Consider the following 24433-nt stretch of genomic DNA (forward strand, 5'->3'; position numbering starts at 1 on the left):
GTCTGATACAGCTCCCATCAAAAAATGCTATAGACATTTTCCCACTAACACAGATATTGGTTTGAATACCACTAGGTGGTTTTTGACACATGGCTCTATGCCTCAGGGTATTTGAAGAGCGAATCTGCTTCACAGCAGATTTGAGGCATTTTAATTCAAGGGATTAAATGAACCATTCACATAGCCATCAGCACCTCCATCAACACCTTTGAAGAAAGCAGAAGCCTCAGAGTTTTTCCCAAAAGCTGCTGGAAACAGGATTTTTTAACCCCGGACATAACTCAGGCTAAGCCAGAATTCGCAGCCTCCATCCAGGGAGAATCAAAGTCTAGTCTGTCCTGGTCCGTGACAGCCCGCAGGGAGGTCAGATTAAATCCATTGAATATGTGGACTGGCACACTCCAATCGGGATTAGATTTGGGCAGAAAGCCCTGTCTGTAAAACCTCCAGGTTCCATGTTTCAGCTTAGGCACGCTCTCCCCACCCCGCTCTCTCAATCTCATGTTTTTTTCACTTTCTTGATTATTTCTTACTCTTTTCCTCAGCAAAAAGGGATTTTGAACTTCAACAGTTAAGAACCTATACCGTTTATTGATGCTATATTTACTTCTTCTTATTATTATTATTATTATTTAAGAAGAAATCTCATATGGAGCTTGTATTGTGTTCACAGTGAGAAGACAGTTGATTACATACCGTCATAGCTATTATGCCATTTGGTCCTTTATGACCCTGAAAGAATGGAGATATACACTTAGAAAAATCAAATCTTCTATATGAACCATCACAATCCATATATCTGATCCAACCCTGGCAGGGGGAAATTATGATTCCTCTTTCTGTGGTATTACTTTAAAGGTAGTGGATACAGATCCATATATTCTTCCATTACTCAGCATCTGATGTGTGGTAAAATTCTCTTAACCACTGAAGTGGAGTGAACAGCCAACCAACCTACCTCAGGTGAAAAAGTTCACTTCAAAAGTTTGGTTGTCCATATGCACTTGCAGTTTACACTCACACTTTCCTCTCAAATTTATTATTATTATTTATTATTATTTCGATTTCTATACCGCCCTTCCAAAAATAGCTCAGGGCGGTTTACAAAGAGAAACAACAAACAAATTTCATTACTTTCTTTTAGACAAATTTAATCTTTTTCTCTCTCATGGTTCTTTTTAATGAAGAGAGCTACAAACCTCACTCTACATGTGAAATTAGATAATTTATTATTTATTTAACACATTTGTAAAGGTAAAGTGTGTTGTCAAGTCGATTTCAACTCCTGGTGCCCACAGAGCCCTGTGGTTTTCTTTGGTAGCATACAGAAGGGGTTTACCATTGCCTCTTCCAGTGGAGTTTGAGATGATGCCTTTCAACATCTTTCTATATCACTGCTGCCTGATAGAGCAGCAGCAGGGATTCGAACTGGCAACCTTCTGCTTGTTAGTCAAGCATTGCCCCGCTGCACCACTTAGGGTGACACATTTGTATACCACCCAAAACGCAAGTCTCAAGGAAGAATACCTAATCTGAATTCAGCCCTTTTGCCCATAAAGTGTGGCATTGATTTTGAAGATAAAACAGATACCAAGATTTTTGTTTATAAAATCATGTTTTACTGGTCAGGCATATGTGTGTGTGTGTGTAATATATATAAAATGTATTTTCCAATATATTCATACCATTCTTCCAGGTAGTCCTTGTTCTCCTGGATCACCCACTGAGCCTGGCATTCCACTATTGCCCTTAAAACATGCAACGTCATTAAAACTCAAAAGAAAATGTCAGTTGCTTCAGGCTTCACAAGAGTCTTAGTCACAGACTTAACACAGAGTCTGGTAACACAAAGCTAAATATGCATCTATTGCAAGCTGGGGCAACTTATGATACTTTAATCTAACTAAAGCTTTTAACCCTTAGCCCAAGACATTCTCTCAGAACAGCAAGGAAGCACCTAGAATCAATTTGTGCCCCTATAGGTGACAACAGCTATCATTTCTGATTCTGTGTTGCTTGGCACATGGAAAACACACCACATGTGTTCCACAAACTGCTGAATGAGAACCACTCCCTCCATCAGTACACTGCTAGGAGTCCAATGCTAAAGATCCAGGATTGGAATCTTGTTTTTACCTGTGGATCAGGGTAACCGTTTTTGTTAAATAAAGATAACATGATGTACAAAAATGGGAAAGTACATCTCTTGTTTGGCCAATAAACGAAACTTCAGTCATCAGTCACCACTTGATCCTAGAAATTACTTGAATCTACAGTGCCAATTGAAAAGTTATCCTACCAGTCTTTTCCCAATAACATTTTAAATTTGTTTGCGAAGTACAGAAATGTCTTTTATGTAAAAGAAACATTCAGCAGCTTTAAGAGACATTAGCCAACCCCGCACAGAGCATCTGTGCGGCGCTTTGGGGCCGGCTGTTTCCCCCTCCCTCTTCCTCCTGCCCCGGTCTCTCCTCTCTTCCCCTTCCCTCCAGCCTGAGCTCTCCAGCCCTCCTCCCCCCTGTTCCTCCCCCCAACACAGAGCCGCGGTGGGCAGCCAAGAAGGGCCCCGCCACTTTTTCTCCCTCCCGTCCACCTGCTGCTCACCTTTCTCTCCGTCCACCCACTGCCGCCTTTCTCTCCCCCTGCCCGCTGCCCACCGCCACCTTTCTCTCCCCCGCCCACCGCCGCCTTTCTCTCCCCGCTGTTCTACCCGCCAGCCGGCCGGCAGCCACTGCCAGCACTTTCTTCCCCCTCTCCTCCTCAGTCCCCACTTCGGAACTCTCGCAGCATGTCGCGAGAGTTCCGCCGCCAAATCCTGGGCACGCACGTCCCAAGGCACACATGTCCCACTCACCCCCGCTGGCACCAGGCCAGGGCCAGTCCTTCCCACTGCCTCCCGCCTCCCAGCCCAGGCTGCAGCTGAGACAGCCCCTCTTCACAGTTGCCGGGCCAACCGCGCCCAGCCAATCAGGCGGCTCCGCCAGCCAAACAGAGCTCAGCCAATCAGGTGCCTCCCTCGCTGGCACGCATTGCCTTTTCACATCCCCACGCTGGCTGGCTAAGAGAATTAATTATAAAGAAGATTATTAAACAAAGCCACCATTTTGACAAAACACAACCATCCAGAAATGTTTATTATTGTTACCCTTTGCCCTCTAATTCCTTTGGCACCATTATCTCCTGCAATGCCTGAGTCACCATCTTCTCCCTACAAAGGAATCAGAATTAGAGACTTGCAACTAATAAAAAGGGAAAAAACCATACAATTCAAAGCAACCCATACAGAAATAAAAACATTACCATTGTTGTATTAGCACATATCTACCTGCAGTCCAGGGTATCCAGGAAAACCAGACTGACCCTAATATTAAGGAAACAGAAACAAAACTTTGGTCTGCAGTTGCCTCCATGTTTTGATCTCTTATTTCATGAGAAAGGTTTTTTTTAAATAGTAACAGTTTAAAAGCTTTTGCTTTTTTAATTAACACATTTGCAGTTTCTGATTTGCTTTTAGGAGTTGCATTGTAAAGGCAGTGTTCAATACCAAATCCTGAAATACTAAGTAAATAAGACCCAAATTAGATGTGATGAAGGCTCCATACTGTCTCCAGTGCTCTTTAACATCTACATGAAACCGCTGGGAGAGATCATCAGGAGGTTTGGTTCAGGATGTTATCAATATGCTGATGAAACCCAAATCTATTTCTTCATATTGACCTCATCAGGAAATGGCATAACTTCCCTAAATGCTTGCCTGGAGGCAATAATGGGCTGGATGAGGGATAACAAACTGAAGTTGAATCCAAGTAAGACAAAGTACTTACGGGGCGGGGGTAGGGGAGGGTCGTGACTGAAGTTATTATTTATATCTGCCTGTTCTGGATGGGGTTACACTCCCCCTGAGAGATGAGGTACATAGCTTGGGAGTGCTCCTGGATCCAAAACTTTCTCTGGTTTCTCACGTTGAGGCAGTGGCCAGGAGCGTTTTTTATCAGCTTCAGCTGATATGTCCGCTACGGCCATTTCTGGAGGTAAATGACCTTAAAACAGTGGTGCATGTGCTACTAACCTCCAGGCTCAACTACTGTAATGCTGCCTTAGTACATAGTCTGGAAACTACAATTGGTACAGAATGCAGTAGCCAGATTGGTCTCTGGTACAACCCAAAGGGACCATATAACACTGATCTTAAAAGAATTGGCTACTGATATGTTTCCAAGTGAAATACAGTGCTGGTTATTACCTATAAAGCCCTATAAAGGGTAGGGTCTTTATACGGCTAGGGTCTTTGTCATGAACCCTGCCGCCTATTAAGATCACCTTGGGAGGTCTGGTTACAGTTACCACCAGCTCATTTGGTGGTGACTCGGGACAGGATCTTCTCTGTGGCTGACCTAGGGCTTTGGAATATGCTCCCTGTCAAAATAAGAGCATCTCCATCTCTGACTGCTTAACTGAAATTAATTTTAAACCATTTAATTGTTTTTATCCCATGAAATTGTTTTTTTTAATATTCTTTGAAATTGTTTTAATTGTTTTTACTCTGTTTTATATTTGTTGTGTTTTAGATAGATAATGTTGGAGATATATGAATGCATCCAATGTCTTTTTTCAAATAACTAAGAGAGCTGTGCAGAGGGGCTTTGAATCAGGACCAGGGAGAGGAGGAGAGAAAAGTTTAACTCACGCAAAGTCCCAATCACAAATCTTTATTTAGATTTAAATCAGTACCACCAAGGCGTTCTCACACAGCAGTCTTTACACACAGCAAGTTTAGTGCGAGGCTTCACTGTGAGTTCAAAGTTGCCAACCCCCCACCCCCCACCCCCACAAAAAACTGATGCAAAAAGTTGGGTTTTTTACACTGGATATAAATCGGGCTACATTCTAATACACAATTAAAAACCCAAATCATTTGTGAAGTGCTCCCCAATAACTTGCAGGGACTTCCGGTTAAATCTGGCTGATATGTGAATGCACACCCTCCATTCTGGAAGAGATGCAAGCTAAAAGCCCTGTGTGAAAAATGCCTAGGAAGCACATCAAAGAAAAGCTGGATGATCTATCCTGGAATAATCAGTTCCTTTGTGCTCTATCCAGCTTGTCAAAACACTCCTCCAACTCCCACAGTTAATGAAATTAGTTCTTATGCATTTCCTTCTGTATTCTTTAGACAACCAAAGGATTCCAGAACACTGTACCTTATACAGGCAAGAATTTCTTGCTTATCTCCCAGACACATCTATATATGGAACATTGGAAGTGATGTCATTTCCATTTTTTCCACAGAATGCTATGCTAAATCTGTTTGGTTGTGGCATGGAAAAAGCTGATAGAAACAGATCCTGATGTCCAAGTAATGGAGCACAATAAATTCAATGAATCCTCTCTAGTTTATACTAATAAAAGACTCTTAATGTTAATTTTGGATGTGATTGATTTTCATTCTACTTCTGCCCCGTCCGCAAAAAGAGTAGAGCTTTAAACATTGTACACAATCCAGCAACAGAGGTATGCTGTTTTATCCTTTTCTGGAACGAAAATGGTTTGCCTCTCTGTATCTGACCCTTCCATAATTTATAATGGGATTTGGTTACAAACATGAATTGTTAGAATGGGCCTGTGTTTGTATCAAAATGAGAAAGGTTTTTCTTAATCCCCAGGGCACAAATATTTTTTATTACTTATAGACTGTTCATAACAATAATACTAACATATGTATAGTGCTTCACATGTAATCCTTACAACAACCCTTTAGCGCAAGATGAAGGGCTGAGGTTGAGAAGGAAGGATTTGTCTAAGGCCATCTAGTGAGTTCATGGCAGAAGAGATTCAAACCTGGAACTTTCCTATTCATAGGTCAGTATCTTGTCTGCTACATTTCACCAGCTCTCATAAGATTAATATAACCAACCTGGAGCACAATCCACCAGGAACATCTGCTTCAGCCCCACAGAAATAAAAGGGAGTTGGACTCTCATTTATTTATTTTTTTGAGACTTCCATAAAGAGACCATCTTGATAGATTGTACCTCATTTCATTAGTAATTGCCACTAGGGATGTGCACGGAACCGATTTGGAGGCCCTTAATGGGCCTCCGAACCGGTTCTAAAGGCGGCTGGTTCCGCCAGTTTGATGGCGCAGGTGTGTGCTTTAAGAGCAGGGGAGGGTGCACTTACCCCTCCCTCTGCTCTCCCCCCACTGGCGCTCCTTTTTTCTAAAGTTTATCAGGGCGGCAGCATACCTCCCTGCCACCCCTTTGCCCCTGTTTACCAGGTACAACTGGAAGTATCCGATGGACCTGCACACACCGGGCATACACTCGGCGGGCACGTGTGCATGACGGCATGACGTGTGTGTGCCTGTGTCCGGCACGCAAGCACATCAGATATTTCCGGTTGTATCCGGTAAACGGGCGCAATGGGGTGGCAGGGAGGTACGCTGCCACCCCAATGAACTTTAGAACAAAGGAGCGCCGGCAGGGGAAGAGCGGAGGGAGTGGTACATGCACCCTCCCCCACTCTTAAAGCAACACCCCCAATGCCACTGAACCACCCTCGCCTGGTTCCGTGCACATCCCTAATTGCCACTACGTTGGTTATAATCTTAATCATGTCACCACACAAAGCAGACTGCGAGCATAATTCTACAGCATGGACCTCACCTTTGCTCCTTTCCTTCCTGGTAGCCCATAGTCATTGTCACCATCTAGTCCCTGCAAAAAAAAATGAACAATAATTGTTAGTGAATTGTAGCCATGCAATATTAAAGTCTCAACATTTTTTTTATTTTTATATTTATATCCCGCTCTTCCTCCAAGGAGCCCAGAGCGGTGTACTACACACTTGAGTTTCTCCTCACAACAACCCTGTGAAGTAAGTTAGGCTGAGAGAGAAGTGACTGGCCCAGAGTCACCCAGCTAGTATCATGGCTGAATGGGGATTTGAACTCGGGTCTCCCTGGTCCTAGTCCTGCACTCTATCCATTACAGCATGCTGGCTCCACATTCTGCAGGACAGACACTCCTTGACTGCAAGAGTGAGGTGTCTATGGGGCAAATGAATGTACTTTAGAAGAAGTGACCAATATTATTCAAGAAACAGGACCCACAAAAGCTATTCACTTCCTCTATGATGGCTTGGTTGTATTTTGCCCCCCGCTCCCATATTTCACCCATTCCTTTGGGTATCAGCAGGAAGACCGGCCATTCTTCCTAATATTCAGCAAGCCACATCCATACAGGCATGCTATCCTCATTCTAAGAGCTACTGAAGGCAACAATCACTGAAACATATTTGAGTCCTGAAAGTCAAATTTGAATAGTTGCATGTTTCAGTTCTAAAAAGAATTGCAAAGTTCTGATTTCAATAAGGAAATTTGAATTTCAATGACAAAATTCAAGTAACCCAACTCAAAGTCAGCTGCCAAGACCCATGTTTTAATATTGAGACTTGAGCTTTGCAACCTCTCTTTTCTTTTTTGCCTGTTGATTTTGAAATGGGGAATTTGCCCTTCTTTCTAATTCAAATGATAGTTTTGGCAAAGCTACACATTTTGCCCTCAAAACCTTGTCTTTCCATCCAGTTTGAAATAAATATGCCTGTGTTACTTAAGATAACAAAAAAAGAGAAGTATTTGTAAGCTATGAACTGGAAATAATAAGTGATGCATAAAAATTAAATGAAGCAACCATTTCTGAAATCTATTGAGACTCAGAAGAACAAAGACTAATGCAGAGAAACATAGTTACAAAATTCATTTAAGAGAATCAGAAAGGCAAAACTCACACGCAGACCTCTTGGTCCAGATGGTCCAGGTGGGCCTTTTGCTCCAAGATCACCATATTCACCCTTTCGTGGCATGAGAAACAGATTAGAAATTAAATACCATAAGTTACTTCCTACCAGTTGTATTCAGTTGGTTTCTATGGCCTACTTCTCACTGAGATAGTAAACCTCTGCCTGGCTAGGGCACAGCTATAATGGAACAAGGGGGTACAAATGTCCCTGGGCCCCTGAGTGAGGGGGGCCCACTGACTGGGTGACAGCTCGCTCTTCACTGTTGATGCTACATGAATTAATAATAATAATAATAATAATAATAATAATTCGATTTCTATACCGCCCTTCCAAAAATGGCTCAGGGCGGTTTACAAAGAGAAATAACAAATAAGATGAAATAATATAATATTATATATAATAATACAAATAAGAGAAATAACAAATAAGAGAAATAATAAAATAAGATAAAATAACAAATAAGATATGAGATTATCGTAGTAGGTATATATGTTTAAAAATGTTTCTGAGCCAGGGAAACACCTGTGTGCATATAAATGTGTAAAAATGTCTGTGTACGCGGGGAGTGTATGATATTATTTGAATCAGAGAGAGAAAAATGCCATGAATGTTTTGGTTCACAGTTCTTAGAAATCCTTACAGTTCTTCTTCAACCAAAGCATTGGGGGAGAAGAAGGTGGGGGCCCAGGCAGAGGTGCAGCTAGTTAATTTGGGAGCCTGGGTCTAATGGGCTAACGCCCCGCCTCCCCCCCCCCTTTACAAGGTAAGCATCCTCTACATATACATATGTACACTCACACACACAAACGAGATCTGGCTAATTTCTTTTTTGAAGACCCATTTGGATTGTCACATTTACCGTATTTTATGGACTATAAGACTCACTTTTTTCCTCGAAAAATATCCGCCAAAATTCAGGTGCATCTTATGTGTTTTAACAGTTTAATATGTTAAAACTCTGAAAAACTGGATTAAAATCAAGGTGCGTCTTATAGTCCGTAGCGTCTTATAGTCCGTAAAATACGGTAGACATTATGAAAGCAACTGCAGAATAAACAAAGTGTAGCAAGCAAAGTCTCCGATGACAGTTGTTACCTGCTTTTCCACCAGCTACACAGGGGCTTTATTAAATAAGCAGATAAAAACAAAAACCAATGATGTATGTAGCATGCTAGCTTGCCATTTTTTATTCCCTTCCACCTTTAGCTCCTTGTTATGCAGTTATCCAAACTTCATTGTGGCCTTGAAACTTTCATACACTGAAGCTATTCACACGATTACTCAAAACCGGGCTGGGCTCCCTTAACCTGGTTTCAAGCAATTGTGAGAACCCCCAGGCTCATGGGCAAGCCCGGTGATTCTCTGGCAGCTAGCCCGCCTAACTACCCCTCACCCTAAATGAGGTTAACTGAGCGAGCACTCTGATAACCTTGTTTATTTGATCATGTGTCAGCCGCAGCTGCTTACAGCCACGGCTAATACACTTGGGGGGGGAGGGGAGGGGAGACCCCAGGAAGGCACCGTGCACTCGTGCAGTGCCTTCCTGGGGTTTGGGGGGCTGCATGGTGGTGCTCCCTTTCCCTCAACCCCCGGAGCTCCCGATGGAGCCACAGCCAGGTGCAGGAACACCTGACCAGAGCAGCCGCTCGTCTGGGCAGCCAGTCCGGCCACCCGGGAGCAAGTGACTGTTCGTGTGCGGGGAGAGCAGGCTAAGCCCCCTCTCCCCACACAAACCCCATCTGGCGCTTCACACCAATCGTGTGAAGCGTCTCATTATATCATACCGCATGCATCATGAATATTGCAGTCCCCAAGTTTTTCTGAAAACAGAGGCATTTACCATTGTTGTTTCTGCCAGTATTTAAATAGCAATGACAAACACAGATTCAATCGTACCACTTCAATCATCTTTACTCGGTCCATTGACCAGCAAAAATTGTACCACTTAAATTTTATTATTATTATTATTATTATTATTATTAATTCAGTTTCTAAATGCACTACTTTTTACATCAGAATATGCTCAGGAAAAGTTTTTTTTTTTAATTAACTATTTTTAGAAGAAATTCTGAATAAGATACTTCCCACTGACCTGCACATGCCACATTTTGCATGGACAGTCCTGCCTGCCACGCTCCCCTCTTCCTCCATCACCTCCACTCACTCTGTCTGGAGTGTGCCAGTGCCAGCAAAGGTGGGGGGTGGGGAAGAAACACAGTGAAGAAACTCTTTGGCACGTGGCAGGCTCAAGCAGTGGGGGGGGGGGAGAAATGTGCAAGCAGCGGTGACGGGAAGCAACAAATCTTCTCTCATCCCTGTCCCCCAGCCTCAACAGCTAATGTGCAGCCTTCTTGCTGTGGCTGCTGCCGCCACCGCTGTGTTTCTTCCCCTCCCCATTTCTTCCTCACCCCCTGGCTAGGGATGGTTCATGCTGTATTTCTTCCCCTTACCCCGCCGCCCATGCCTGCTCCAGTGGTGGCATTTCCTCCCGCAGTTGCAGCTGTAGGCCACACTGAGTTGCTCACTTGGACTGGCCCTGCCCCCTGCAATGGGAAGAGATCGAGCAAGCTGGGGGTTTTCTATAGGCTGGCTGCAGAGTGCTCACCGCCCAGCATTGCAAACTGTCGGCACTTGGCCGCCTGATACAGCAGCAGTGACACAGGCCGGTGGAGGTAGGGGGCATGATTTGGGAGGCCCGGGGGCTGCCAGAAGCTGCGAGGAACCAGACTTCCACCCCAAAGTCTGGGGGGAATGGTGCCTCTGGGCCCGGGGGACCCATCATCACTTCTTGACCCAGGACCCTCTCTAACCTTGCCATGCCCCTGCTGCCTAGGCTATACAAGCCACAGACAGATTGTTACATGAGGTGTTTTCTTGGGTACACAAGGTGCAAATTACTCCCCTGCTAGATACTTATATTTGCTTACTGTGCCTAATTCTGTAGGGCTATGGCTTTAGCTCATTGCAACACTATGGATACTGCAGTGTTGCAAGGGAGATTTCAAGGAATTCCCTATCAAAAACATGCCTGCCCACGTGGTTCAGGAGAAATTGAAACAACGGCCCGTGTTATCCTGTACTGCCACTTTTACAGTGATCTGATCCCAAAACATTCTATCCCGACTTAATTTACACCCAGGACTTTCAGAAAATAATTTTTTCAATTTACTGTTAACAGATAGTACTAGAGGCAAATTACTTATGGTTGCTAAGTTTTGTTACATAAGTAGTGTGATTCGGACTGAAGTTGTTAATTCTAAGTAATTGTTCCTTTTCTTTATGATTTAGTTATAATTCCTCACCTTGTTCTTTTTTAATGTAAATTTATGTAAATTTGGCCATTGGCTGTATTAATAAAGATTGATTGAACGCTTTCCCATAAAACACAGTTTCTTCCATATAGAGAACTAGATTTCAGGGAGAAGGGTTCTCACTCAGCCTTCTCCTTGACAGACAGCTTATTATATTGAACACTGGCAATCATTTCCATTGATGTAACTTCGGGATACATGTTCAGGGTTGGGAGGGTCGTGCTCACACCAGCCTGTAGAAATCCTATCGCTGAAGTGGAAGGTCGTGTTCCCATGAACAAAGGGCTAATCAGCCTCAGAAGTTTATGGAAACATAGTTATTTGAAGAAGATAAAATAATGTTTAGTAAACATGGCTTACAACACACACACACACACACGCAGTGAACAGTTAATTAGTGTCCAGTGTCTACAATCACTATCTGTACAACTCTAGCAGCCATTTTGAAATAAAGAAAGCTGCTGGCAGCCAGCAGCTTTTTACCCCACTTAAGTTTGGTGAGTTTGAAATAACTATACAATCCCCAAATTGGTTTTTTTGAGGGCGAAACTGATTAGTTCTCCTTATACTTGCAAAATCAAAGCAACATATCCCTTCTGCCTTCCCATACCTACAACCCTGATGGAATTCTACACAGTATTATTGTTCATACTGCTTTTCTACTGGACAAAATGAAGCTGGCATTTTACTCTAAAAGTAATACATTCAGATATTTTATCAAAAAGTACTGTTGAAATAACGAATGCTTACTTTTTGCCCTCCTGGTCCAGGCTTCCCTACAGAGCCAGTTACACCAGTGATTCCTGGACTACCCTTCAGTAAGAAACACATATTGAAATCCGCATTAAGAAAAAGCAATTTTGGGCTTGTATTCAGAGCACACTTCCCCCCTCCCCACCCGCCCACCCACCCCCACTCCCAGTTTGTACTTCACATCTAGTGGCATTTCTGACCACAGAAGTAACTGGCAGCCAGCTAAATAGCTTTTTATGTTTTCTCTATAATCAGATCCAGATTTCAAATAGTCGCAAATAATGTCTGTTAAAGCACTATACAGGAGGACACAGACAAACATAACAACTGGAACTGAAGAAATGCATTTCTTTTTAAAATGTCTTTCATGCCTCAGAAAAGAATCCCCTGGTGAACAAATGGGCATCAAAAGGCCCACAAATCACATTTGGTGGGTCAAGGTTTTTAAGGACATACATAAGGACAAGAAGTTCCAGGGAAGAAAGCCTGCAGAAAATCTGTAGTACTAATGCAACCCATTGCCGAATGAGAAAGGAATGAAAAGTGGAGGCTATTGGGAGAAGTCTTTCAGAAACAGACATCAGAAAAGGAAGTCTGGGAGACTGCTCCTCCCCCAACCACCTTCATAAGCTTTCTAACAACGTTAACGACTATTAGCAGGCAACCCTCCTAGTATGAGATGGGGTAACACGTACATAATGTGTGTTTGCAGAATGCAGACTTTACAAAATTATACTCTTTAGGTTGGATCCCAACTGGATTTCCACAAATTGAAAAAGTTATGTTCATGAAAGGGGGAGGACAATTTCCACTGATACCTGTCCCCCTCATTTTCATTTGCAGCTCCCTGAAAATATGTCCCTGAGAGCTAGAGGACCCTCAGGAGCTGATGGGGAGCACAGAGGGCTGCTGGGAGAAGGGGAGTTGGCAATGATTGCCTCTACCCCACTTGCATGAGGAACGTCTTCTGTTCATAAGAGTACTAGTTAGGCCCCTGCTAACTGAGCAAAAAGGCACTTTTTAAAGTGATAATATCAGCAGTGGGAGAGCAACTGTACAGATCCAACCCCAGCACAGCATCATTCCAGTGGTGGTTGCTGGTGTCTACCTCATGTTTCTTTTCAAACTGAGAATCCTTTTGAGATAGAGAATCATTGTATTCATTTATTATTTATTTTTCTGTGCAAACCACTTTAGAACTTTGTTGAAAAGCAGTATATAAATATTCAAAGTAGTAGCAGTCATTATAGGATCCAACGCTTTGTAACATTTTCCCCTGGCCCTTACCTTTCATGGCGTTTGATTTATGCCAGGATAATTCCACAACTATTAAATGCTAAGTCAAGGATAGTGTTCCGCATGCAAGAATTTCATCAAAGTCATACAAATTGGAACAATTGTTTTATTTATTTTACTTTATTTTATTTTATTTATTTATTTAACAGGGGGAGAGTAACTGGCCCTATCCCCCACAGCACAGTACCTCCAGTGACTGTTGCTGGTGTCTATCTTACATTTCTTTTAGATTGCGAGCCCTTTGGGGACAGGGATCCATCTTATTTATTTATTATTTCTCTAGGTAAACCACTTTGGAAACTTTTGTTGGAAAGCAATATATAAATATTTGTTGTTGTTTAAAGTTTCTGGGACTGAGGATGTATATGGGGAGAAAATTTCAAAAAGACTATTTTTTACGACGAATACGATGAATATTTATATACCGCTTTTCAACAGAAGTCCCCAAAGCTGTGTACACAGATATAAATAATTTTTTAAAATGGCTTCCTGTCCCCAAAGGGCTCACAATCTAAAAAAGAAACATAAGATAGAGACCAGCAACAGCCACTGGAGGGATGCTGTGCTGGGATGGATATGGCCAGTTGCTCTCTCCCTGCTAAATAAAAAGAATCCTCACTTGTAAAAGATGCCTCTTTGCTCAGTTAGCAGGGATTATTCATGAGGTGCTAAATCAACATTAAATATAAACTGACCAAGAAAAAACAGCTATTAGCAATTAAACACATGTTGAATCAGCTGATTCACATATGACTCTAAGAAAGCACAGTTTGCTTTCCATAGTTGTACTGCAAATGTAGAAACAATATTGGCTAAAACGTGCATTCAGTTAAATAGAAATATCATATCCACAACCATATTAATACAACATGCAAATATGCATACAAATAGTGCAAGATTTAAAAACACCTTTAATGTCATGTATCAAGATTGAAAGAAGCCCATGGTTCAGTTCTAGGGGTGTGCACGGAACCACCAAACTGCAGTCCGGCACAGGGGTGGGGGGTTGCTTTAAGAGCGGGGGGAGGGTTTACTTACCCTTCCCGCCACTTTCCCGCTCTGGAGCCCGTAATTCTAGTAGTAATTGGGGTGGCAGGATACCTCCCTGCCGCCCCTTCCCCCGTTTCGCTATGAAAAGCTCCCAGGAGTCCTCTGCGCGTGCGTACATTGTGCATGCGCTTCACGTTTCTGTGACGTGCGCGCATGCAGAGGACTCCTGGGAGCTTTTCATAGCGAAACGGGGGAAGGGGTGGCAGGGAGGTATCCTGCTGCCCCAATTACTACTAGAATTACGCGCGCCAGAGCTGGAAAGCAGCAGGAGGGGTAAGTAAACCCTCCCCCCGCTCTTAAAGCAACCCCCCCACCCGATCCGAATCATCCAGGTCCGGAGGCCTTTAGAATGGCATCCAGACCGGTCCGGGCACATCCCTATTCAGTTCAACTGTAAGTAAGAAGGCAATGTATAGAACTACACCTGAAGACTTCAAACAATATGATGTGATGATGAGCACAGGACTCATGCACAAAAACATCCAGGAACTGCAAATGAAGTGAGACTAACTGAAAGTCAACAGGGAGGACAGATTTCCTATTAAAATCTCTGCCACTGGCCCAGGAAGACTGATTTCAAGGTGGAGCTCCTTGTGCATCTTTTGTAAGCTTAATAACTGTGTAATAATTCTGATTTTCTTTTATGAAGGGCCAAAAATAAATTCAGACATAGGAGATGCTGTAGCACACTTTACAAAGTAAAGCACATCATTTTAAGACATACTCGGAAGCCTGGTAAGCCTGGTAGTCCTGGTGGTCCACTTATTCCTTGCAAGCCTGGTGTACCCTGGTGACAAATAAGAGAGATCCAATTGTGAACAATAAAGTACAGCACATATTTCTATGTCTCTAATCATAATTCTAAAAGAGCTGCACTCTAATATTTCTTAATATTTCTAAAAGAACTGTACTCGCTGCCAATTCATTTCAAAGTCCAATTCAAGGTGCTGATTTTGATCTTTAATACTCTTAATGATTTAGGCCCTAGCAGGGGAGTAACTAGGGGAGAGGGGGCCCATGTTCACCCCTCTCTCCGGCAGTCCCTTGGAGTGAAGGAGATAATGAAGAAGATAGGGAGGGTTGGAGCTGGGAGGCCCTCAAGAGTTCTTTGAAACTGTCTGCTCAATTATAGCTACATCCCTGGGCCCTAGATAGTGACCATCTTCTCCCAAATGTTTCTGACCAGCCAGAACATCATCAGGGATGCTTCATGTCCCGATGCTTAAAGAGGCTCAGTTGGCATGTATGTCAGGCAGGCCCTCCTTGGTTGTTGCCCCTGAATCTGGAATGCCCTCTCTGGGCATGTCCATTCATTGCGCTCCTTCACTAGCATTAGGAGGCAGGAAAAGACTACTTGGTTCACCTGTGCTTTCAGTCCTTAGGAGATTTGTGCTGTTTCTTTGTGCTGCTGCTGACTGCTTGATTGTATTGAATTGTGCTTTATTAATATTAATATTTTATTTTTATTGTCGGTGCTTTAACTCTGTTTTATGGCTTTTTAATATTGTTTTGTACACTACCTTGGGACATGCTTGATGAAAGGCAGTATTATTTTACAAAATAAAATAAAAATGAAATATTTGACATATATTTACGAAGATCCAGGCAAGATCACTGTTCTCAGATAAGTCAATATGTCAGCAATGCAATGTGCATATTAACTCAAACATATCCTGCAGAAGTGGTTCTGAGAACAGTGATCTTGCCTGGATCTTCATAAATATGTCAAATATTTATTTTTTATTTCATTTTATAAAATAATACTGCCTTTCATACAAGCTTGTCCCAAGGTAGTGTCAGACATCTCAAATATATACTGTAGCAAGCTTTCGCACTACCTGCTGACTAGTTCTTGCATTTTGAGAAGAACTGAGCATCATCAGCTCAGCCGGGCGACGACACCACCTGGGACAGACTAAAGAGGATTAGGGGGGCCCCCAGGGGCTGCGGAGGCCCTGGACTTTGACCCAAAGTCCAGGGGTAAGAGTGCCTCTGTGCAGACCCTGCATCTGCATCTTATCATCAGGAAAAAGCCGACTTGCATTGACTCATGGCCTTTTGAGTCAATCATGGGCATCCACCGTTAAGGATGTGCACGAACCATTTGACATTGAACTGGTTCACCTCAAACTGCCGGTTTAGAAGCTCAATCACTAATTGAACTGGGGTAGTTTGGTCCGCGATCAAACCAAACCAATCCCAGTTTGGGTGGACCAGTTCAATTTCGAATGGGTGGCTTGGGGAGGGTGGTAAGAGAAGTAATTTAAGATTCTTACCCGCCTGGTACAGATGCCGGCACTGTTGCTCACTCCCTGGTGCAGACCAAGCGTGCACGATGCCTCTTTTAGTAAGCCACTCGTGCTGTGCTAGCACAGTTCAGGCCTCCATGGATGTACGGAGACCAGAACTTAGTCACCATTACACGGGTGGTTTTCTAAAAGAAGCATCGGGCTGCACCAGGGGGAGGAGTAGTGGTGGTACTGACAGCTGCACCGGGTGGGTAAGACCCTTAAACTACCTCTCTCACTGACCTCTGCCCGCCCCCGGCCACCCCTTAGAGATTCCCAGGACTCCCACCCCTTTACTTGTAAAGGGAAATCTTCATCAGATTTCCTTTTACAAGTATAGGTCAAATGGACTGGACCAGCCGGCCGGTTCGAAATAACCAGTTTGACAATTAGTGGTTTGGTTCAAATTCAATCTGAATTCGAACCGAACTGCGATTTTAGGTTCATACACACCCCTACCCACTTCAATATGCAGAATTCGGCAAGGCACCTAAATGATTAGCAAGGCACCTAAATGATTCTGAATACCATGCTAAGTTAAGTACTGCTACTCAATATACCTTGGTTTATGGGTTCCAGGACAAAGAGCAGTATATAAATGTAAGAAATACTTAACACAAAGACAAGGTTTTTAGTACCGGTTGGCCTTGAAATCCAATTTCTCCTGGATAACCTGGTTCTCCTTTAGTTCCTTGTTCACCCTGCCAGTTCAAACAAAGTACTAATGAAAATGTGCATTTTCAAATATTTGCAACTCTGTTAAAGTGAATTAGTGTGATTGCTGCCCAGTACTAATATGCAGAAAGGGCTGTAATTTATAGTCCACCACAACCTGAAATACATTGGAACATGCAGATTATTATAGTATAGGAAGGAAGAATTAATTCAACAATAGTCTACATCAATGTTCTCTCTCATTTTTTTCATCTGTATGCAGAATGAGTTTTGTTCTGGGCAGCAGTATCAAGGCAGTGTGTGTGCACATGCATTCAGAGTGGGGCCTTCCTGATTAAACCTGAGCAGGATCTAAAATTAACTGAGGAGACATCAAAAAAAATGTGAGCACATGCACACTCCTTAGAGGTAACACTGGTCTACACTAGAGTTAGGAAAAGTGGGAGGGCACTTTTCATGAACATTTTTGTCAGGTTCAAAAAGCATCCCCCCTTCTCAATTTTCACTCAATTCAGTATTCCTTTGAAAGTGTTTAGCTATTCAGAGTAAGGGAAGTGCTTCCTGAATTGGCTGGCTTGCTTGCAGTAAAGTCAGCAAATAACCAAATCTCATTGGATATGCATTGTCATTATGTCATTCATCATCATTCACCTGACTGATCCAGGAACATTGCCCTCACTCACATTTGGCTTTGTTTGTGCTCATTGACATCATTACATAGCAAATCCTATTGGCCAAGGAGCATTGCAACATCACTTTGTTCACTACATGATCCCTGATTCACTGGGACTTCTGATGAGATTAATCCAATAGTAGCATATAGGGAAATAGTAGCCGTGAATTAAGATGAAAAAAGAGAAAGTTCTTAAAATTAATAGGTCCCCACCCACCTCCAGGAAATAGTTTGGCCCTTCTAGTGCCTCCATTCAAAAAATAAAATGGGAGAACATTTGTTGCCACCCTAGACTAGAAGCAGAATGGAACATGAAAGCATTAAGTGGAAGGAGAGTTGTGGAATGTGGAGTTTTATGTATCTATTTCCATTTTGCACGTGAATGCATTTCCATTTTGCATGTGAATGGCTATTATCAGTAAGGTAAAGTGTGCTGTCAAGTCGATTTCGACTCCTGGGGCCCACAGAGCCCTGTGGTTTTCTTTGGTAGGATACAGGAGGGGTTTACCATTGCCTCCTCCCGTGCAGTATGAGATGATGCCTTTCAACATCTTATATTTATATATATTTATATATATCAACTATTTATATACTACTCCTATACCGGTATCAATCAATCACTTTATTGACGGCCATAAGCCAAACAAAATCAAAACTTTAAACTGTTACCATGGATAAATATACTACATAAAATAACTAAAAGATACACAATCAGCCTCATAAAACCCCATGACGAGAGGTCAGTTTCATACCCCCACTACTCCTATACTATAACTGAGGCTTACAGTTGCCAGGTGTTTAAGCCAGCAACGTGATAAATATAGATGACTTAACTATGATATGGGAAATATCAGGAACACTTACCCTTTGGTAGACAACCCTGGATTCACTTGAACTGAGAAATGTACACCTCATGCTATACCAGGCCTGCACAACATAAGGCCCAGCCCGCAGGGACTTTTTTTTCTGGGCCCCAAGTAGGAATATCCTGAAGCAACAGCAAGAGCCATGAAGAGCTCTTGGCTTGTCCCATGGATAAGCAGCAGTGACCCAACACAGTCGGCTGCTTGAGACCAGATGTCCTCTGTCCCTGGACTGGAGCCTCCTGATACTATCCCTCTTTCCCCTTGCCTTTCCCACAAACTCCAATCCTCTGTTCCTCACTTTTATTAATATTTTAAATAATTAACTTTAATGTTATAATTATTGTGCTGAAAATTGACTTTGGCCCCGCGCAGAACCCTGCGCAGTGGTTCTGGACCACAGGGGCATTTGAGTTGTGCACCCTGTGCTATACAAATTACTGTATTTATTGCACGATCCAAGCTATAAGTATGTACTTTGCAATAAAAGCGTCAGCCATGGAATATACAAAGGGTAACCTATGAGGCTCAAAGTTAAGATAGGAAAGTATTCCTAATATTCTTGGAAGTAAGTCTTCCTAATATGTTCAGGAAGGAGTCTATCCACGCTATCCACTCCCAGCACAGTACCTCCAGTGACTGTTGCTGGTGTCTATCTGATGTTTCTTTTTAGATTGTGAGCCCTTTGGGGCAGGCAGCCATCTTATTTTTATTTATTATTTCTCTGTAAACCGCCCTGAGCCATTTTTGGAAGGGCAGTATAGATATCAAATTAATAATAACAACAACAATTGAGTTCAGTATTGCTCACTCCCAGGAAAACATATTTTACATCTGGATTTAATTCAAACTAGATGTAATACTAGAAGTATCTTTAGAGGTTACATCTTTCACACACACACACACACACACACACACACACACACACACACACAGCAATATTAGCGATTTTGCTAATTAAAATAACAAAATAGCATGGGGGGATCCTGATTGGGGCCCATGACGCACACAGAGAAATGTAACACTTTTCCTTTTGTATTGTGGTCCCAATGAACCAGGGGCGTATCTAGGGTAGGGCAGGCAGGGCACATGCCCCGGGCGCCACTTGAAGGGGGGCGCCATTTTGTAAAATTTAATTTTTTAAAAAAAATGGCCACCGAAAACAAAATGGCCACCGCACATGCTCAAATGGTCCCTGTAAAGCCCAAAGGCCAGCAAGGGGAGGGGGAACCTTTGCAGACCCACCCCACAGCCTTTAGAAAGCCCCCGAAGGGGCTATAGGTATTTTTAAAAATTTTAATATAATATGTCACTGTACACATATTCAGTTTGGCACTATGTACAGAGAATCAGGGCTTGTGAATAATGAGATGAAGCTTAAGAGCTAGGATTGTATTCATTTGCTCTTACTCTGCTTCTTGTGACAAGTGAGTTAAATGTGATGTCTTAATAATATGGCTATTAATGGTGAGTTTGTCTTTGATTCAGTGTGAAATCCTTAGTATTAAGGCCCACTGGGAGTTTCTTGCTCTCTTTCTCTCATTTTAACTGTCTTTCTGAAATATATTATAGATATATAAAATAGAATACATTCCAAGCAGTGACACAGTTCACTCTGCATATCCTTTTATTATTTTCAGATTATCGGGGAAAAGCCTAATTCTCCATTTATTTTTAAAACTTATGTAATAATGATGCTACAATGCATAGTAGAGAATTAGACAGGCACTTCTGTTCAGTTTTCCAAGTATACCTCCACATAGTATTTGGGTATTTCATGAGCCCCAGCATACTGAAATTTGTAGTTTTCCAGCACTTTTTGGTCTGGCTACATCCACAGCTAAATAGTTTTTGAAATACTAAAAGAATAACGAGCTTGACTTGTATTTTTGAGCTGATATTATGGTAAAGTCATCTGAAAGATGGGTGTCAGATGTTTGGGCAGGGGGCGCAATTCCAGTGCTTGCCCTAGGTGCTATTTTCCCTAGATACGCCTCTGCAATGAACCCTTCCCTGATAAGTTTCTATTAGCCTCAAGAAGCAACTGAAGCTCTAATGACACTTCTTGCATCACATCAAGAATACTAGCAATTCTTCCTTAACTTAATTTATGCTTTATGTGTCAACTTTGTCCGGTGAAAGTAAGGCATGTCTGTATAGGTTTGGGCAACTAAAACTCCATTTTGAATGGGTGTGTGTAAGGTCATGGAGCTCATTATTTCCTTTGTTGCCTGATTAGCTCAATCATGTTAAGCACTCCTTGAAAGTTTCAAAGCTTCTCTTCACTGCTTAGTGCAATTATTGCCTTCCTGTAACCCTAAGTGTCATAGCCCAATGCTTCAGGACTCAATAATCCTGTTTCCTTCTACTCCCACTTTTCATTCCAAGACGGATCGTGTTGTCGTCCAGGCAGTAGCCTGCATGGTAAATGGGAGGGAAGGAGAACAATAGAATTAGCTCCCTTCTTGCTCCTCCCCTCTTATAGCCTTCATCAATGCCATTAAGTGGGAGACTTTTCTTTTCTCCCCTGCCCTCCCACCTCTTGCTGCTTCTAAACAGCCCTCCATCACTTCTTCCACCTTTGAGAGAAAGAATTTTATGTGTATGCAACTCAGCCAATGTACTTGTAGAATAAAGTAAGATCACTATTAGGTGTTGGAAGGCAAACAAAATTTCAGAAACCAAAGCAAATTTCTCCCCCCACTAACCCCTGCTAACTTGGCAAGGAGGCACCTTTTACTGTGGTGATTCCCTTTATTTAGCAGGGGGGGAGTAACTGGCTCTATTCACCCCCAGCACAGTGCTTCCAGGGACTGTTGCTGGTGTGTGTCTTATGTTTCTTTTTAGAATGTGAGCCCTTTGGGGACAGGGAGCCATCTTATTTGTTTGTTACTTCTCTTTGTAAACCGCCCTGAGCCATTTCTGGAAGGGCGGTATAAAAATCAAATTAATATTCTTCTTCTTCTTCTTCTTATTATTATTATTATTATTAAGAATAATAATAATCTACAAAGATCTACAAATTGAAATTGAAAGGCTGTGGCAGAAAAAGACCAAAATAATCCCCGTGGTAATTGGCGCCCTGGGTGCAGTTCCAAAAGACCTTGAAGAGCACCTCAATACCATAGGGGCCACAGAAATCACCATCAGCCAATTACAAAAAGCAGCTTTACTGGGAACAGCCTATATTCTGCGACAATATCTATAACAATTGACAATAAAATTCGGGCATCGCAGGTCCTTGGGAAGGACTCGATGTGTGGATAAAACAAACCAGTCAATAACACCTGTCTGACTGTATAAACAAGAAATAACAATAATAAAAGACTTTTTAAAAAAACAAAAAAACCTAACCAAAAATCAACAGACAGGTTTGAACAAGAAAAATGCTAAAGCATCTTTTGCAATAAACAGTGTTTCTCCATTGTTAGTGTCATAGCTTTACTGGTTATTATAACACCCAACAAACTCTTCAATAGCTAAGCAGCAGTACTAGCTGATCTGATCCACAACATTGTAAAGTTGTAAGGTGATTGTTTTTTCTAAGCTTTTAAAGTTTCCCATCTTTATCTTTAATGTGCCTGTAAACTCTGGTTTTTCCTTCAATACAGCTGATTCTGCTTTTACTATAATTGGACTGTCTTGGAGCTTGATTTTGCATTTCACTCAGCAAGATTTTGGGTGCTGCCCTCACTGAAGGGTATTCCTTTTAAGTGTTTTGGACACTCTACCAGATCTTGGGGGCCCTATTGAGAAATTCTAGTTTTAATTGTGTGATGACAACTGATTTGGGTATAGGGAGATTTGGGGGTGGGGTGCCCTTGAGGTCAGTAGACATAGAGATCATCACAATTTGTATATGATAGTTTACATGATGCACCACATTATGGAAATGTAACACTGTACCATAGGGCTGCTGTATACTCATAAGGCAGCTCCAACACTGTTCAGAAGAAGTGTTTGTGCAAGCAGCACTTCTGCAGTTTCCCCTACTGTGGTGAATGGGAATAACTGTACAGCCACAGCTTGTGAATAGTATTGGGCTACCTTAAGAGTCCGCATCAGCCCCGGGCACAGAGTTACATCTCCATAACACTGTGCATCTCATAATCCACAATTTCATATTTTTATCACAACATGCACAATTTTCTTGCTAAGTTCAATGCTACCATCCTTACTGGTAGCAGCTGTCCATGTTTCAATCAATCAATCAGCCTTTTTGATGGTCGTAGGAATGCAGGAACATAAGAAGCTGCCATATACTGAGTCAGATAGGTCCATCTAGCTCAGTATTGTCTACACAGACTGGAAGCGGCTTCTCCAAGATTGCAGGCAGGAATCTCTCTCAGCCCTATCTTGGTGATGCCAGAGAAGGAACCTGGAACCAGAAGAGCTCCATCCCCTACAGGGAATATCTTACAGTGTTCACACATCAAGTCTTCCTTTCATGTGCAACCAGGGCAGACCCTGCTTAGTTTAAGGGGACAAGTCATGCTTGCTACCACAAGACCAGCAGAAAATACAACGAATGTATAAAGTAATACACAATTACAGTGGACCCTCGACTTACGAACTACTCGACATCCGATGTTATCGACTTACGAACGACAAAAAAGGCCGCACGCTTACGAATTTTTCGAGCTACGAACGGAAACCATTGGCGGTTTAGATGCGGTTTCCTCGACTTACGAATTTTTAGATGCAGCTTACTCGACTTACGAATTTTTTCAGACCTCTGTGGGTGCGCTTTTCGACTTACGAATTTTTCGACCTACGAACGTGCATTCGGAACGGATTAACTTCGTAAGTCGAGGGACCACTGTATATACATACACAATCCGAGCCAATTTAACAACTTCTCACAAATGCATCACTAAAACATTATAAGGATGATTTGATTTCTTGGTGCGATCTGCAAGCTAAAACACAAAATTTAGCTACTTTATTTATGACATCAGTTTGTTTATCTATTAAAAGAAATAAAACATAAAATACCTTTGAATGGCCTGGATAATGTTTTAACATAGGTGAAATTAACTTATTATGCAAATTGTTACTTAAAATGCAATAGAGAAGAACATGACCAGCTGTCCAAGGGGTGTTTCAGGCAGGGGCGTTTTGCAGTCCTGCTACCTCAGATCCTTTTAACTGGAGATGCTGGTCATTGAACCTGGGACTTTGCACCTGCAAAGCTTGAGCTCTGCCATTGAGCCATGGGCAATTTCATCATCATCATCATCATCATCACATTTATATCCCGCTCTTCCTCCAAGGAGCCCAGAGCGGTGTACTACATACTTGAGTTTCTCTTTCACAACAACCCTGTGGAGTAGGCTAGGCTGAGAGAGAAGTGACTGGCCCAGAGTCACCCAGCTAGTATTATGGCTGAATGGGCATTTGAACTCAGTTCTCCCCGGTCCTAGTCTAGCACTCTAACCACTGCACCACGCTGGCTCTCATTATCCACTATGCAATATTAGCCTCAGCTACAGCCACCTAATGGTGCAGCGGGATAAGCCAGAGATTGCCGGTCCAAATCCCTGCTGGTATGTTTCCCAGACTATGGCAAACAACTATATCGGGAAGATACTGAAAGGCATCATCTCATACTGCGTGGGAGATGGCAATGGTAAACCCCTCCAGTAACCTACCAAAGACAACCACAGGGCTCTGTGCTCGCCAGGAGTCGACACTGACCTGATGGCACACTTTACCTTTACCTTA

At 42.5% G+C, this 24433-nt stretch overlaps 1 protein-coding gene across 4 annotated transcripts in view; it reads right to left on the minus strand.

Moving 5' to 3' along the window:
* LOC128331672 (collagen alpha-6(VI) chain-like) overlaps positions 1 to 24433 on the minus strand; it is a 130595-nt gene that overhangs the window by 22910 nt on the left and 83252 nt on the right. For all 4 annotated transcript variants that reach the window (XM_053265375.1, XM_053265374.1, XM_053265373.1 and 1 more), the window contains 9 exons: positions 17137 to 17199; positions 14935 to 14997; positions 11862 to 11924; positions 7789 to 7851; positions 6666 to 6716; positions 3326 to 3361; positions 3146 to 3208; positions 1686 to 1748; positions 697 to 732 (listed from right to left, as the gene is read on the minus strand). In XM_053265375.1, the coding sequence (XP_053121350.1) occupies positions 697 to 732; positions 1686 to 1748; positions 3146 to 3208; positions 3326 to 3361; positions 6666 to 6716; positions 7789 to 7851; positions 11862 to 11924; positions 14935 to 14997; positions 17137 to 17199 (501 nt within the window). The remainder of the gene's footprint in view (positions 1 to 696; positions 733 to 1685; positions 1749 to 3145; positions 3209 to 3325; positions 3362 to 6665; positions 6717 to 7788; positions 7852 to 11861; positions 11925 to 14934; positions 14998 to 17136; positions 17200 to 24433) is intronic.

Source organism: Hemicordylus capensis, chromosome 6 (assembly GCF_027244095.1).
Source record: "Hemicordylus capensis ecotype Gifberg chromosome 6, rHemCap1.1.pri, whole genome shotgun sequence".
In the NCBI taxonomy this organism is placed as follows: Eukaryota; Metazoa; Chordata; class Lepidosauria; order Squamata; family Cordylidae; genus Hemicordylus; species Hemicordylus capensis.